The 14975-nt window shown below is 52.9% G+C and overlaps 1 protein-coding gene across 1 annotated transcript; it reads left to right on the forward strand.

Moving 5' to 3' along the window:
• Positions 1–6568: 6568 nt before the first annotated feature.
• Positions 6569–7492, forward strand: LOC311199957 (olfactory receptor 14A16-like; the record flags this gene model as incomplete). The annotated part of the gene is made up of 1 exon (XM_084274110.1): positions 6569–7492. One exon carries the CDS (start codon positions 6569–6571, stop codon positions 7490–7492), a length of 924 nt encoding a protein of 307 aa, XP_084130236.1.
• Positions 7493–14975: the final 7483 nt, after the last annotated feature.

Genomic DNA, 14975 nt, shown 5'->3' on the forward strand with positions numbered 1-14975 from the left:
GGTTCTTCAGACAGGGTTGGATCTGAAGAGACTGCTTTTCCTGCCTGTCCAGATCTCCTTAGGAGACTGATATCCATCCCAGGAAGCTGCTGTCACTTCTTCTATCAACTGAGCCATGCCAGAAAATACCTGTGAAGTTAAAATGTCCCTTGTTGTAATATTCCTTTGAACTGTTCATCATTAAAGACCTGACTAAAATCCAGGTAGTTGTAGATGTCCTGGGTTCTTTAATGAAAATGACTTGAAGAGACGCGCTTGACATCGTCCAGGCATGTTTTTCCCCTCTATCTCATCAGTGTTTCCCTTCCTATGTGAGAATTCCTCCCCACTCCTCCAGGTGAGGGAGCCCCACTCTGGGACTGACTGCTCCAGAGATGTCCACACCAGCACTGAGTCCAGATGCACAGTAATGGTCTGGGTGGCCACGCTCTTCCAGGTGCAGCCCAATGTGCTCAGGGCCAGATCCCTGTTCAACACCTCTGCCTGCTACGGCATCCCCTGCAATGCCCAAAGTCTTCCCCTAGCAGCCTGTTCTCCACCCCTCATGTCTCAGCCTTGATGTGCAGGGGTTGTGCTGGAAACTTTTGTCCTGGTTTCTCCCCAGCCGAGGCCCGAGCGCCGCAGCCGCTCTCTCCCTAAGAGGGTGTGGGGGGTAACGGGGCGGAGGGGAGGGATGGAAAAGGAAACCAAAAAACACCCAATCTCACAGGTTGGGATAAGAACAAGTTACTGGGACAACAGAGAGAGAGAAGCAATAGCAACAATAGGACTTTGTAGCAAAATACACAAACTGGTGCTGCACAGGGCAGGTTCTCACCAACCCACACAGCTCAGACCTCACAGCTCAGAGCTGTCCTGAAGCTGGACGGTCCCCAAAACCTTGTGTACCCCACATATGTCACCAAAACACCACCCTAATGCCCTCCTATGCTTCCCTTTGGCAATCATGGGTGCCCCCCTATGCCTTAACCAGCCCCACAGCCTACACTTAACCTTTCAAAGGAACCCTGGTGTCTCCCTAACACCCCCCTTATCTCCCTCAAACCACCTTTACCCCACATACCCCCCCATTACTTCTCTTGTTGCTCCCAGGGTCCCTCACACACACATGGGTACCCCCCTCACTCCCCAGGCCTATCTTAATCTCCCAGCCCCCCTAGGTGTCCCCCAACAACCCCATACACTCAATGAAATGTGAATGCTGATATAGCTGGAAAGTACAGCACCCTATTACTCCCCTAAATCTCCCCTTTTCCCCACCAAGTCACAGAATCACAGAATCTTAGGGGTTGGAAGGGACCTCAAGAGATCATCGGGCCCAACCCCCCTGCCAAAGCAGCTCCCTATCTCACATTACACAGATGGGCATCCTGATGAGACTTGAATATCTCCAGAGAAGGAGACTCCACCACCTCCCTGGGCAGCCTGTCCCAGGGCTCCGTCACCCTTACTGTGAAAAAGTTCTTCCGCATGTTGGTGCGGAACTTCCTATGCTCCAGCTTACAGCCATTGCCCCTAGTCCTGTCCCCACAGAGCACTGAAAACGGGCTGGCCAATTCCCCCTGCATCCCAAGTCTAAGATATTTATAAACACTAATTAGGTCCCCCCTAAGCCTTCTTTTCTCCAGGCTGAACAGACCCAGCTCACTCAGCCTTTCCTCATAGGGGAGATGTTCCAGGCCCCTAATCATCTTTGTTGCCCTTCTCTGGACTCTCTCCAGAAGGTCCCTGTCTTTTTTATACCAGGGAGCCCAGAACTGGACACAGCACTCCAGGTGGGGCCTGACCAACGCAGAGTAGAGGGGGAGGATCACTTCCTTCGACCTGCTGGACACACTCTTCCTGATGCATCCCAGGATCCCATTGGCTCTCTTAGCCACCAGTGCACACTTCTGGCTCATGGCCAACCCGTCATCAACCAGGACCCCCAGGTCCTTCTCCACAGAGCTCCTTTCCAGCAGCTCATCCCCCAGCCTGTACTGATACAGTCGGTTGTTCCTCCCCAGGTGCAACACTTGCTCTTGTTGAACTTCATTATATTTCTCCCTGCCCAGCTCTCCAGCCTGTCCAGGTCTCGCTGGATGGCAGCGCAGTGTTCCTGCATGTCAGCCAATCCTCCCAGCTTTGGATCATCGGGTACTTGCTGAGGGTGGATGCAATACCCTCATCAACATCATCAATGAAGATATTAAACAGGACTGGACCCAACACCGAGCCCTGGGGAACACTGATAGTCACAGGCCTCCAGTCAGATTCTGCTCCACTGATCACGACCCTCTGAGCCCGGTCCAACAGCCAGTTCTCAACCCACCTCACTGTCCACTCATCTATCCCTTGTTCCCTCAGCTTTGCTATCAGGATGTCGTGGGAGACAGTATCGAAAGCTTTGCTAAAGTCGAGGTAGATGACATCCACTGCTCTCCCTCCATCCACCCAGTTGGTGATGACATCATAGAAGGCTATGAGATTGGTCGAGCACGATCTCCCCTTGGTGAATCCATGCTGACTGCTCCTCATGACCTTCTTCTCTTCCAGTTGTTTGGAGATGGCATCCAAAACAAGCTGTTCCATCACCTGTCCAGGGACAGAAGTGAGGCTGACTGGCCTATAGTTACCGGGATCCTCCTTCTTGCCTTTTTTAAAGACTGGAGTGACATTGGCTATCCTCCAGTCTTCAGGCACTTCTCCTGTGGTCCAGGATCTATCGAAGATGATAGAGAGTGGCTCCGCAATCACCTCCACCAGCTCTCTCAGCACACGTGGGTGTATCCCATCCGGGCCCATGGATTTGTGTGCATCCAATCCTTTGAGTCACTCCTGGACCACCCCTGCCTCAACTAGAGGTGAGCCATTCGTTCCCCAACCACTCCTACTTTCGTCTGGTATCTGTGGGTCCCGAGAAGCCTTCGGAGTAAAGACCGAGGCAAAGAAGGCGTTCAGTATCTCCACCTTCTCATCATCTCCCGTTACCAAGACACCCGCCTCATTCAACAAGGGACCTACATTATCCCTGGTCATCCTTTTACTGTTCACATACCTGAAAAAAACTCTTTTTATTATCCTTTATGTCCCTTGCCAGCTTAATTTCTAAGCAGGCCTTAGCCCTCCTAGTTGCATCCCTGCAGGCCCTGGCAACATCCTTATATTCATCCCATGATCTCAGACCCTGTTTCCACAGTTTATAGGTCTTCTGCTTCCCTTTGAGTTTACTCAAAAGCTCCCTGCTTATCCACGCAGGTCTTCTACCTCTCCTTCCCGATTTCTTACTCAAAGGGATGCACCTATTCTGTGCTTGGAAGAAGTGCTGTTTGAATGTTAGCCAGCTCTCACAGGCTCCCATTCCTTCAAACAGAGCAGCCCAAGGGATAGCCCCTATTTGATTTCAGAGGAGATCAAAGTTAGCTCTTCCAAAATTCAGGGGAGCTATCCTACTTTTTGGCTTGCCTCTTCCACTCAGGATCTTGAACTCGATCATTTCATGGTCACTTTGTCCTAAGCTGCCCCCGACCTTCACTTCCCTAACGAGCCCATCCTTGTTAGTGAAAAGAAGGTCAAGCACCCGCCCTCTCCTCGTAGGTTCCTGCACCATCTGTATCAGGAAGTTGTCTTCCATATACCGCAGAAATTGCCTGGACTGCAGACGACTGGCCGTGTTGCTTGCCCAGCAAATATCTGGGTAATTGAAGTCCCCCATAATGACCAGCGCCTGCGATCTTGAGGCTACTTCCAATTGCTTATAAAATGGACTATCAACCCACTCCTCTTGATCAGGGGGCCTGTAGTACACGCCCACGACTACGTCACACATACTGGCCTGCCTTTTAATTCTTACCCACAAGCTCTCGACAAGTGGTTCATCCCTACCCAGGTGGAGGTCAATACATTCTAGGTGCTCTCTAACATAAAGAGCAACTCCTCTACCTCGTCTCCCTAGCCTATCTTTCCTAAAAAGCACGTAGCCATCCATGGTAGCATGCCAGTCATCCAGGCTGTTCCACCACCTCTCAGTGATTGCAATGAGATCGTGGCCCTGTGACCGCACAAAGATCTCCAATTCTTCTTGTTTGTTCCCCATGCTACGTGCGTTTGTATAAAGGCATTTTAGTGGGGCAGCAGATGCAGATATCCCCAACAGCTCACAGCGAGTTTTTCGATAGGGGATGGGCAAAAGCGGCTCCACTGAGGAGTTCACGGGGTAATCCACAGAGTTATCCCTACTCTCATGTGGAGCAACACCCCCAAGTCTGCCATTGTGTTGTTGGCATTTATCTATTTCAACCATCAACTCGTGCTGTGACTCCCGAAGCACCTGCCTTACCCCAGTGGCCTTTGTAATATCCCCTTCCCCCTTCCTAACTAGTTTAAAGCCCTATCAATGAGCCCTGCCATCTCCTGAGCTAGGATCCGCTTTCCTCTATGGGACAGGCGAGCCCCATTAGCAGTACTCATGTCCAGAGCAGAGTACACCATTCCCTGGTCAAAAAACCCAAATTTCTTGTGCAGGCACCAGCCTTTCAACCACTGATTCAATTCATGATTGAATGGTGTTATAAACGGCGGTGACAAATTGTTCACTTTAGTTTACAGTATCCAAATAGAATTTATTTGAGCAAGTAATAAGCAGCCAAGACAGCCCTGGGCAGCTGAGGACTCTTTGCTCCACCAACAGTGTGCACCCAAGCAGCAGCCCGACCCTACATTTATGCAGTAAAACAATGAATATTCAATTAACACCTGTCCATAATTATTACCAAGGAGAGGAACGTCAGAGAGGACTTCAGTATCTTTCCAAGTTGGTTCCTTGGAGCTCCAGGGACACCTTGCAGGAGCCTGTGGGGAATGGAGTATGTGATGTATTCACCTGCTCCTCTGCTGTGAGCTGGGCTGGTCTCCTGGGACAGTAGGAGCTCATGAAACATTACAGCGCTGCAGAGAGAGAGCTCTGGCCAGGAGCAGCTCCTCTGCCAAGCACACAGGGCTGGGGACACTGCCTGTAGGCACTGAGGGGAGACCTGTGAGGCTGAGAGAGCTGACGGATGCTGAGAGCTCACTGGAGGAGAAATCTCTGCAGCTTCTCCCTGGTATGTCTGTGGGTGCAGGGCAATGCAGGTTCTGTTCCTGGAGGGATCTCCTAAAGCTGGGACATGGGGCAGTGTGTGGGGTCTGTCAGGAGGACAGGTTCTCTCTAGGACCAGAAAGTGCTGCCTGGAGGGGATGCCCTTCTGCCCCATCAGAGGGTCAGGGCAGGACAGCTGTCTTCTCCTGGGCATGGCTGCAGAGGTGTGAAGCAGCGTGTGCACCCAGGGGTGCCCAGGGCTGTCCTTGTGAGCAGGGTGCCTGCACCCCAGGGTCTGTGTGCTGGGGCAGAGATGCTGCTACTGCCAGGGTCAGCACTCAGCCTGGCTCATGGGCTTCAAACCACAGACAGCAGCTCTGGGTGGCAGGAGGGACCCAGGGAAGGTCCTTCTGTTGTAAGAAAAAGCTCCATGGCTCAGCTTTGCTCCCGATGAGCCTTGAGAAATCCTACAGGGACTTTGAAGAACAATATCAAGGAAGCATTTTCCTGTAGACAGAGTCTTTGCTTTGACTTTTCCTCTCCTGTCGGCTGTGCTGACTGTGGTACATGAGAACTTATTTCCCCTCTCAAGAATATAAAATTAAAACTCATTACATGTTCGAGCGTCACCTGAGCCCTGCACACAGAGAGGTTCCCAGGGCAGAGCCCTGATGCCAGGAGGGGTCTGCAGAGCAGAGCTGAGCACAGGGCAGGTTGGATGAGGTCTGTGAGCACAGAGCAGGAGGCAACATGGGCAAAGAGAAGCAGCTCCAGGGACAGCTCTAGGCAGCAGAGACATTGTCAGGGAGGGAGAAGGAGCTGCTTCTAGCTATTCCATGGCCGAAGAGATTTGGTGCCTCCTTGAAATCCCCTGCAATGCAGACACTTTCCCTCAGTGACCCCCTGGTTTCTGCCACCCAGCACAGACTCTACACCCAGAGATCCAGTATTTCAGGCTGAGTCTTCTCGTTGGCAGCCCAGCCTCCAGTAAGGAGAAACCCCTGAGTGCCTGTCAGTCTGTCTGTCTGTCCCTGTCCTCCCAGACTTGGCTGGAGCATTTCTTGCTCTTTCTCCTCCTGTCCTTGCTGCCTTTGTCCCACTGTTACTTGGGGCTCTGGGCATGTCCAATGGTGGGGATGACACTGAGTTGACCCTGAATTCAGGACCTCCATTTATAGCTACAAAGCTCTGCTCTGCAGTCAGGTGAAATTGGAGTGACAGTGCTGAAAAGCTCATTCTTATCCACAGGGGATTTAGTCTGAGATCACACCATCCTTCTATTTACTGACTGCTGCCAGGCAGGACTGAGTTCTCAGAGCCAACAGCTGACCCTCCTCCCAGCAGTGGCACGCTCAAGCCAGCACAAAGCAGAACCCCAAAAGGGACCTGACAAAAGTCCTCCTGAATACAGAGTCAATGTGAATTAGAAGAGTTTTTCCTTAAAGAAGAGTTCCCTAACTTCTCACTGTGCGTTTTCTTCCTCTGTCAGGTCTCCACACTTGACAGCAGCAGATGTCCAACAGCAGCTCCATGAGCCAGTTCCTCCTCCTGGCCTTTGCAAACACACGGGAGCTGCAGCTCCTGCACTTCTGGCTCTTCATGGGCATCTACCTGGCTGCCCTCCTAATCAATGGCCTCATCATCATCACCATAGCCTGTGACCACCACCTCCACACCCCCATGTACTTCTTCCTCCTCAACCTCTCTCTTACTGACCTTGGCTGCATCTCCACCACTGTTCCCAAATCCATGGCCAATTCCTTGTGGGACACCAGGGCCATTTCCTACACAGGATGTGTGGCTCAACTCTTTTTCTTTGTATTTTTCAGCTCAACAGAGTACTGTCTCCTCACTGTCATGGCCTATGACCGCTACGTTGCCATCTGCCACCCCCTGCACTACGGGACCCTCCTGGGCAGCAGAGCTTGTGTCCACATGGCAGCAGCTGCCTGGGCCAGTGGGTTTCTCTATTCTCTCCTGCACACAGTCAGTACATTTTCACTCCCCCTCTGCAAGGGTAATGCCCTTGACCAGTTCTTCTGTGAAATCCCCCAGATCCTCAAGCTCTCCTGCTCAGATGCCTACCTCAGGGAAATTGGAGTCCTTGTATTCGGTGTCTGTTTAGGTTTTGGGTGTTTTGTGTTCATTGTGGTGTCCTATGTGCAGATCTTCAGGGCTGTGCTGAGGATCCCCTCTCAGCAGGGACGGCACAAAGCCTTTTCCACCTGCCTCCCTCACCTGGCCGTGGTCTCCCTGCTTCTCAGCACTGCCGTGTTTGCCAATCTGAAGCCCCTCACCTTCTCATCCATGTCTTTGGACCTGGCAGTGTCATTTCTTTACTCGGTGTTTCCACCAGCAGTGAACCCCCTCATCTACAGCATGAGGAACCAGGAGCTCAAGGATGCCCTGTGGAAACTGATTACAGGATATTTCTAAGCAGCAATAAACTGCTCAGATGACCAACCCTATAAGGCACGTTATCACCACTCCCTCTTTAGAAGGGTTTTTAGGTCTTTTTTTTTCTTCTCGTTTGTCTAAGCTAACCTTAAATCTAATTAGTTGTAGAAGTCTTGAGTTCTTTAATGAGAAAGACTTGAAGAGACATGATTTCTGGATGTTAATGATGTATTTTCTTCTGGGTCCACAGACTTCAGATACCAAGGGGAGAGTGAGAGTCAGGAGTAATGCCCAAAGTACCTTGAAGCACTAACAGGCCACACTGGGAGCCATTCCTGACAAAGCCTCCCCAGGGGCTCGTTAGAGCAGACAACTGGAGGCCATGAGGACAAACCCAGGCAAAGCACAGGCAGCTCTGATGCTGAGGACACCCTGGCTTGGTCTGATGAAGCAGAAATGCCAAGTGCTGACCTCCAGCTTCTGGGCAGGGAGATCCTGACCCTCACCTGTGTCTCAGGGCTCTTCCTTGGGATATGAGGAGTGTGACACCAAGGGTAGGACAGGGGTAGGACACATGGTTGCCTCCCCTGGGATGGGTGCAAGGAGGCAGCGATGCTTCATGAGTATGAGGACAATGTGCCTCCTCTGAAACCTCTGTGGCAGGGACATCAGCCATAGGCAAAGGGCCAAAGATCTCGTTTCTATCAGGCTTCTTTAGCACAGCCAGGAACTTTGCCCATCTGCACCACAGCCCGTCCCACACTTCCCCAGGCCTGTGCCTGCTTCCCTGCAGGCTGCTGGCACCCAACGCCCTTCCCACCTGGTTCTCACCCCACACTGACAGCTCAGACTGCTGTCTCGCCCTGCTCACCAGCTGTTCCTGCAAGCACAAAGCCAGCAGCTCATCCACTCTTCCTCCAAGTTGTGTTCTGTACCTGTTGCAGTTCTGCATAGCTGGGTTCTGGTGGAGAAGGGGGAGCTGCAGAAAATGGCTCCAGCAACAAGCAGCTGGAAGCTCTTTCCACACCCCAGAGAGTAAACATTGGCCGATTCAAGGGCAGAGGCTCTGCTGACCAGCGCTGAGCCCGTCAGCGATGGTCACAGCACCTCTGGGAATCACATTTAGGAGCAAAGATACCCCACAGCTGCATTTTGTCCCCAGAGAAGGGAGTGAGAAGATGTGAAGAGCTGTGCAGACATGAAGGCTGGTGAAGTGGAGGAAGGGGGCACCCCAGGTGCCAGAGAGAAAGATGCCCCTGCAGCCCCTGGAGCAAAAACATGGTGGAAGTGGTGTCCCCCCACAGCCCATGGAAAAGGCCCAGACCCCACCTGCAGCCCCTGGAGAGGCCCCACTCTGGAGCAGGGGGAGACACACAGGAGATGCTGTGACCTGTGTTGGAGCAAGTCACTGCCAGCACTTGGAGCCCATGGGGAGAAACAGAGACACAGAGATGAGCAAGGGAGAGATTTGCTCAGAACAGGTTTGCTGGGGGGAGGCTGGTGACCCTGTGGAGGACTGGGACTGACAGACATTGTGCTTTATCACTGCCCACCATAGCAGTGACCCACGCTGGGGCAGCTAGGGAAGAGCTGAAGCCCTGTTGGAAAGGACTCCAACTGTTGCTGTGGGGGAGAGCTCAGGCGAGGGAGACTCGACGTTGGAGCCTTCTGAAAGCGGCAACCCCCGAGCATCAATCCTCGAGGGCAAATAAAAGTACGAAAGTAGAAAAGGAGAGACCCCGCCACGCACCCGGTGGCAGCCATTGCCTCCCGCTGTGACTGCACGTCGGCGTGACTCATCGGGGGCGGAGCTTAGCGCGGCAGCGGCAATCCGACTCCATACAAGAGGGGTCTCTGGGAGCGCTAGCGACCAGGAGCGCTGCGAACAGGACGGGCAAACAGGGCGTGGCGCGTCAGAAGGGTGTGGCGCGTCAGTTTGCGCGGCAGTTCGCGCAGGCAGGACAAGCAGGCAGGGTATCTTGCCCTGACACCAACATCTCAAACATGGTCCTCACTAGGAAATGGGCTTCCCATGCAAAGGCTGTGGCAACCCAGACAGAGGGTCTGCTCCATAATGTGGCAGTTCAGGTTTCTGACTGCCAGGAGTGCCTCAGCCTGCTGCTGCCAGGGAAGGATGAGAAGGATGCGACTTGCGTGCAGTGTGAGCAGCTGCTCAGCCTTCTTGTGGAGCTTAGGAAGGAGGTAGATAGACTGCGGACCATCAGAGAATGCGAGCGGGAGATAGACTGGTGGAGCAACTCTCTGCGAAAAAGGCGCAGAGATTGCACTTCCCAGACTGAGGGAGTATTGGGAGAAACGGCCCCTCTCTCTCACCATAGTCAAGCAGGGAGAGACAGCTTGAGAGGAGAGGAGGAATGGCAGCAGGTCTCAGCCCGGCGTTGCAGGCGACCCCCATCCCGACCTACCTCGGTTCCGCTGGTCCCTCTCTGTAACAGGTATGAAGCCCTGAAACCAGAGGGAGACGTGAGTGATGATGACATAGGAGCGCTGCCGCCAAGCTTGCCCAAGGTAAGGCGGACGGCTCCACGTTTGAAGACTGCTTCCTCCAAGAAAGAAAGGAGGGTGATAGTTGTGGGCGACTCTCTTCTGAGAGGAACAGAGGGCCCAATATGTCGGCCTGACCCTACCCATAGGGAGGTGTGCTGCCTTCCCGGGGCACGGGTCAGGGATATTTCTAGAAAACTCCCCAGCCTTATCCGCCCCTCCGATTATTACCCTTTATTGGTAGTTCAGACTGGCAGTGATGGGATTGCTGACAGAAGCATGAGGATTATAAAAAATGATTTTAGGAGGCTGGGGAAGTTAGTCGATGGAGCAGGCATGCAAGTTGTGTTTACCAGTATTCCTTTGGTGGCAGGGGCAAACACTGAGATAAGCAGAAAAGGCCATCTTATAAATGCATGGCTGAGAGGCTGGTGCAAACGCAAAAATTTTGGATTCTTTGCTCACGAGGCGGCCTACTCGGCACCTGGCCTGAGGACAGCTGATGGGAATTGCCTGTCTCCGAAAGGGAAACGGATACTTGCCCAGGAGCTGGCAGGACTTGTAGAAAGGGCTTTAAACTAGATAGGAAGGGGGAAGGGGATAAAGCCAGGTCTGATAGAGATCGGCCTGGGGAAGTGGTATTGGGATTAGGAGAGAGGCAAGGGGCTCAGCTGAGGTGTGTCTACACTAACGCACATAGCATGGGCAACAAGCAAGAAGAGTTGGAAGCCATAGTGCGGCAGGCAAACTATGACCTGGTTGCCATAACAGAAACATGGTGGGATTGCTCCCATGACTGGAGTGCTGCAATGGATGGCTACAAACTCTTCAGGAGAGACAGGCAAGGAAAGAGGGGTGGTGGTGTGGCTCTATACGTTAGGGAATCCTTTTCTGCTACTGAGATTGTGACTGGGGATGATAACATTGAATCCCTATGGGTAAAGATCAGAGGAAGGGCTGACAAGGCAGACATCCTGGTGGGCATCTGTTATAGACCGCCAAACCAGGATGAAGAGACAGATGAGGTGTTCTACAAGCAGCTGGCACGAGCTGCACGGTCATCAGCCCTTGTCCTCATGGGGGACTTCAACTTCCCTGACATATGCTGGGAGTACAGCACAGCACAGAAGAAGCAGTCTAGGAGGTTTTTGGAGTGCATAGAGGATGCCTTCCTGATGCAGCTGGTCAGAGAGCCCACAAGAGGAACTGCCCCGCTAGACCTGCTGTTCATGAACAGGGAAGGTCTGGTAGGAGATGTGAAGGTTGGGGACTGCCTTGGACAGAGTGACCATGAAATGATACATTTCTCAATTCATGGTGGAGCTTGGAGGGGGAATAGTAAAACTGCTACCTTGGACTTCCGGAGGGCGGACTTTGATTTGTTCAAGAGACTGGTAGGGGGAGTCCCTTGGCATTTAGTCCTAGCGAACAAAGGGGTACAAGAGAGCTGGTTGCTCTTCAAGAAGGAAGTCTTAAGGGCGCAGGAGCAGGCGGTCCCCCTGAGCCGCAAAATGAGCCGGCGGGGAAGAAGACCGGCGTGGATGAATAGGGAGTTATTCTTTTTCTCCGGGAGAAAAAGAGAATCTACCACCTGTGGAAGGAGGGATGGGCAACTGAGAGTGAATTCAAGGAAGTCGTCAGGATGTGTAGAGGTGAAATCAGAAAGGCTTGAATTTAACCTGGCCGCTGGGGTGAAAAGGAATAACAAACTCTTTTATAAGTACATTAACAGTAAGAGGTGGACAAAGGAGAATATCCACTCTTTACTGGATGAGGCTGGGAATATGATCACTGAGGATAAGGAAAAGGCGGAGGTTCTGAATGCCTTCTTTACGTCTGTCTTTAAAGGTCAGACCAGTTATGCTCAGGGTACTCCTCTCTCTGACCTGGTAGTCTCGGCTGGGGAGCATGCTAACTCCCCTGTGATTCTGGAAGAAACGGTCAGAGACTTCCTACTCCAACTGGACTGCCACAAGTCCATGGGGCCTGATGAGATCCACCTGAGAGTGCTGAGGGAACTGGCAGAGGTGGTAGCCGAGCCGCTTTCCATTATCTATCAGCTCTCCTTGTTGACTGGTGAGGTCCCAGAAGACTGGAGGCTCGCCAATGTGACTCCCATTTACAAGAAAGGTTGTAAGGAGGATCTGGGGAACTACAGGCCTGTTAGCCTGACCTCGGTTCCAGGGAAGGTTATGGAACAGATAGTCTTGAGGGAGATCATGCGGCATGTGCGGGATGGCCGGGGGATTAGGCCTAGCCAGCATGGGTTCATGAAGGGCAGGTCCTGTTTGACCAACCTGATCTCCTTCTATGATCTAGTGACCCATCTGCTGGATGAGGGAAAGGCTGTTGATGTGGTCTACCTAGACTTCAGCAAAGCCTTTGACACTGTCTCCCACGGTATTCTCCCGCAGAAGCTGGCAGCCCGTGGCTTGGATGGGTACACCCTCGGCTGGGTAAGGAGCTGGCTGGAGGGCCGGGCTCAGAGAGTGGTAGTAAATGGAGTTAAATCCAGCTGGCGACCGGTCATGAGTGGTGTTCCCCAGGGGTCGGTGCTGGGGCCTGTCCTCTTCAATATCTTTATTGATGACCTAGATGAGGGCATTGAGTGCACCCTCAGTAAGTTTGCAGATGACACTAAATTGGCTGGGAGTGTGGCTCTGCCTGGGGGTAGCGAGGCCCTACAGAGGGATCTGGACAGGCTGGAGAGCTGGGCTGAAGCCAATGGCATGAGGTTCAACAAGAGCAAATGCCGAGTCCTGCACTTTGGCCACAACAACCCCAGGCAGCGCTATAGGCTTGGGGCGGAGTGGCTGGAGGACTGTGTGGAGGAAATGGACCTGGGGGTACTGATTGATGCACGGCTGAACATGAGCCGACAGTGTGCGCGGGTGGCCAAGAGGGCCAACGGCATCCTGGCTTGCATCAAAAATAGTGTTACTAGTAGGAACAGGGAGGTAATTGTCCCCCTGTACTCAGCACTTGTGAGGCCACATCTCGAGTACTGTGTTCAGTTTTGGGCCCCTCACTACAGGAAAGACATTGAGGCCCTGGAACGCGTTCAGAGGAGGGCTACTAAGCTGGTGAGGGGTCTGGAACACAGGCCTTACGAGGAGCGGCTGAGGGAGCTGGGATTGTTCAGCCTGGAGAAGAGGAGGCTCAGAGGAGACCTTATGGCTCTCTATAGCTTCCTTAAGGGGGGTTGTAGTGAGCTAGGGGTCGGCCTCTTCTCCCGTGTAGACAGCGACAGAACTAGAGGGAATGGTATCAAGCTGCGGCAGGGGAGGTTCAGGCTGGACATTAGGAAGCACTACTTCTCTGAAAGGGTAGTCAGGCACTGGAATGCACTGCCCAGGGAGGTGGTGGAGTCACCGACCCTGGGGGTGTTCAAGGAAAGACTGGACGTTGTATTGAGGGACATGGTTTAGTGGGAGCTAGTAGTAATAGGTGAATGGTTGGACTGCATGATCTTTTAGGTCTTTTCCAACCTTGATAATTCTGTGATTTCTGTGATTTCTGTGACTCACATTGGGGAAGTTGCTGAAGGACTGTCTGCCGTGGGTGGGACCCCACGGTGCAGCAGGGGGAGGGGGTGTGTGGAATGAATGTTCCCCACATCCAAGGAGGAAAGCAACTTGCAAGGAACTGGCCATAGTCCCCATTTTCCCAATCCCTGCCCCTCCCTGTGCCACAATGGGGGCAAGAAAGGAGTGAAATCATGACTAGAGTGAAGTCTGCTAAGAAGGGAGGGGTGGGGGAAGGTGCTTTAAGATCTGGTTGTGCTTCTCACTATCCAACTCTGGTGTCACTGTGTGTGTAGTGCAGTGTAATAAATTAGAGTTTTCTTTCTTTCACTGTGTTGAGTCTGTTTTGCCATGTTGTTGATTACAGGATGATCTCTCCCTGTGCTTATCTTGACTTCTGAGCCTCTTAATATATATTTTTCTCCACTGTCCACCTAAAAAGGGGAGTGATAGACTGACTTTGGTGAGCATCTGGCCTCCAGCCAGAGCTAAACCAAAACACAACCCCATGGAGTGCTAAAGGCTTGAGGAAAGCTGGCTGGAGAGCTGTCAGGAAGAGAAAGACCTGGAGGTGTCGGTTGACTGCAGGCTGAACATGAGCCAGCAGTGTGCACAGGAGGCCAGGAAAGCCAATGGCATCTTGGGTTGTATCAACAGTAGTGTGGCCAGTAGCTCTCTGGAGGTAATCGTGCCCCTGGACTGGGCACTGGTGAGGCTGCACCTCGAGTGCTGGGTCCAGTTCTGGGCTCCTCAGTATCAGAAGGACATTGGGGTCCTGGAGCGAGTCCAGAGAAGGGCAACCAGGCTGGGGAAGGGGCTCTGAGGAGCAGCTGAGGGAGCTGGGGGTGTTCAGCCTGGAGAAGAGGAGGCTGAGGGGAGACCTTCTCCCCACCTCCCCTGCCCTGCCAGGAGGGTGCAGAGAGGTGGGCGATGGTCTCTTCAGTCAGGGGACAGGAGATGGGACAAGGGGCAATGGCCTCAAGCTGCCCCAGGGCAGGGTCAGAGCAGATGGGAGGGAAAAAACTTTTACTGAAAGAGTTGTGGGGCTGTGGAACAGGCTGCCCAGGGAAGGGCTGAGTCACCTTCCCTGGATGTGTTTAAAAAAAGGGGAGATGAGGTGCTCAGGGACCTGGTTTAGCACAGGACAGGAAGGGTTGGACTTGATGATCTTACAGGTCTTTTCCAACCTGGTGACTCTGATTCTGTGACCCACCTGATATCAGCATGATGGTGATGCTGCTGTCAGACTCAGGTGGGAGGATGCCCACCATACATTCCTGTGCTTGGGCAGGACCCCCGATTCATTTGGATTCAGCAGGTCCCAGTTGATGGTGCTTGAGGGGTCGGGGATGGGGAGGAGGCAAGAAGCTCCCAAACCCACTGTTTCTGAACCCAAAACCTCCCTGAGCCAGTGTTTCTTACACCAAGAGCTCTCCAGACTGGAGCTCCTGAGTCCCAGAGCTCCCTCCAGCCCAGTTTTGGGGCCCGAATGT

The sequence above is a fragment of the Gallinula chloropus genome, assembly GCF_964237585.1.
Source record: "Gallinula chloropus genome assembly, chromosome: 22".
NCBI lineage: Eukaryota > Metazoa > Chordata > Aves > Gruiformes > Rallidae > Gallinula > Gallinula chloropus.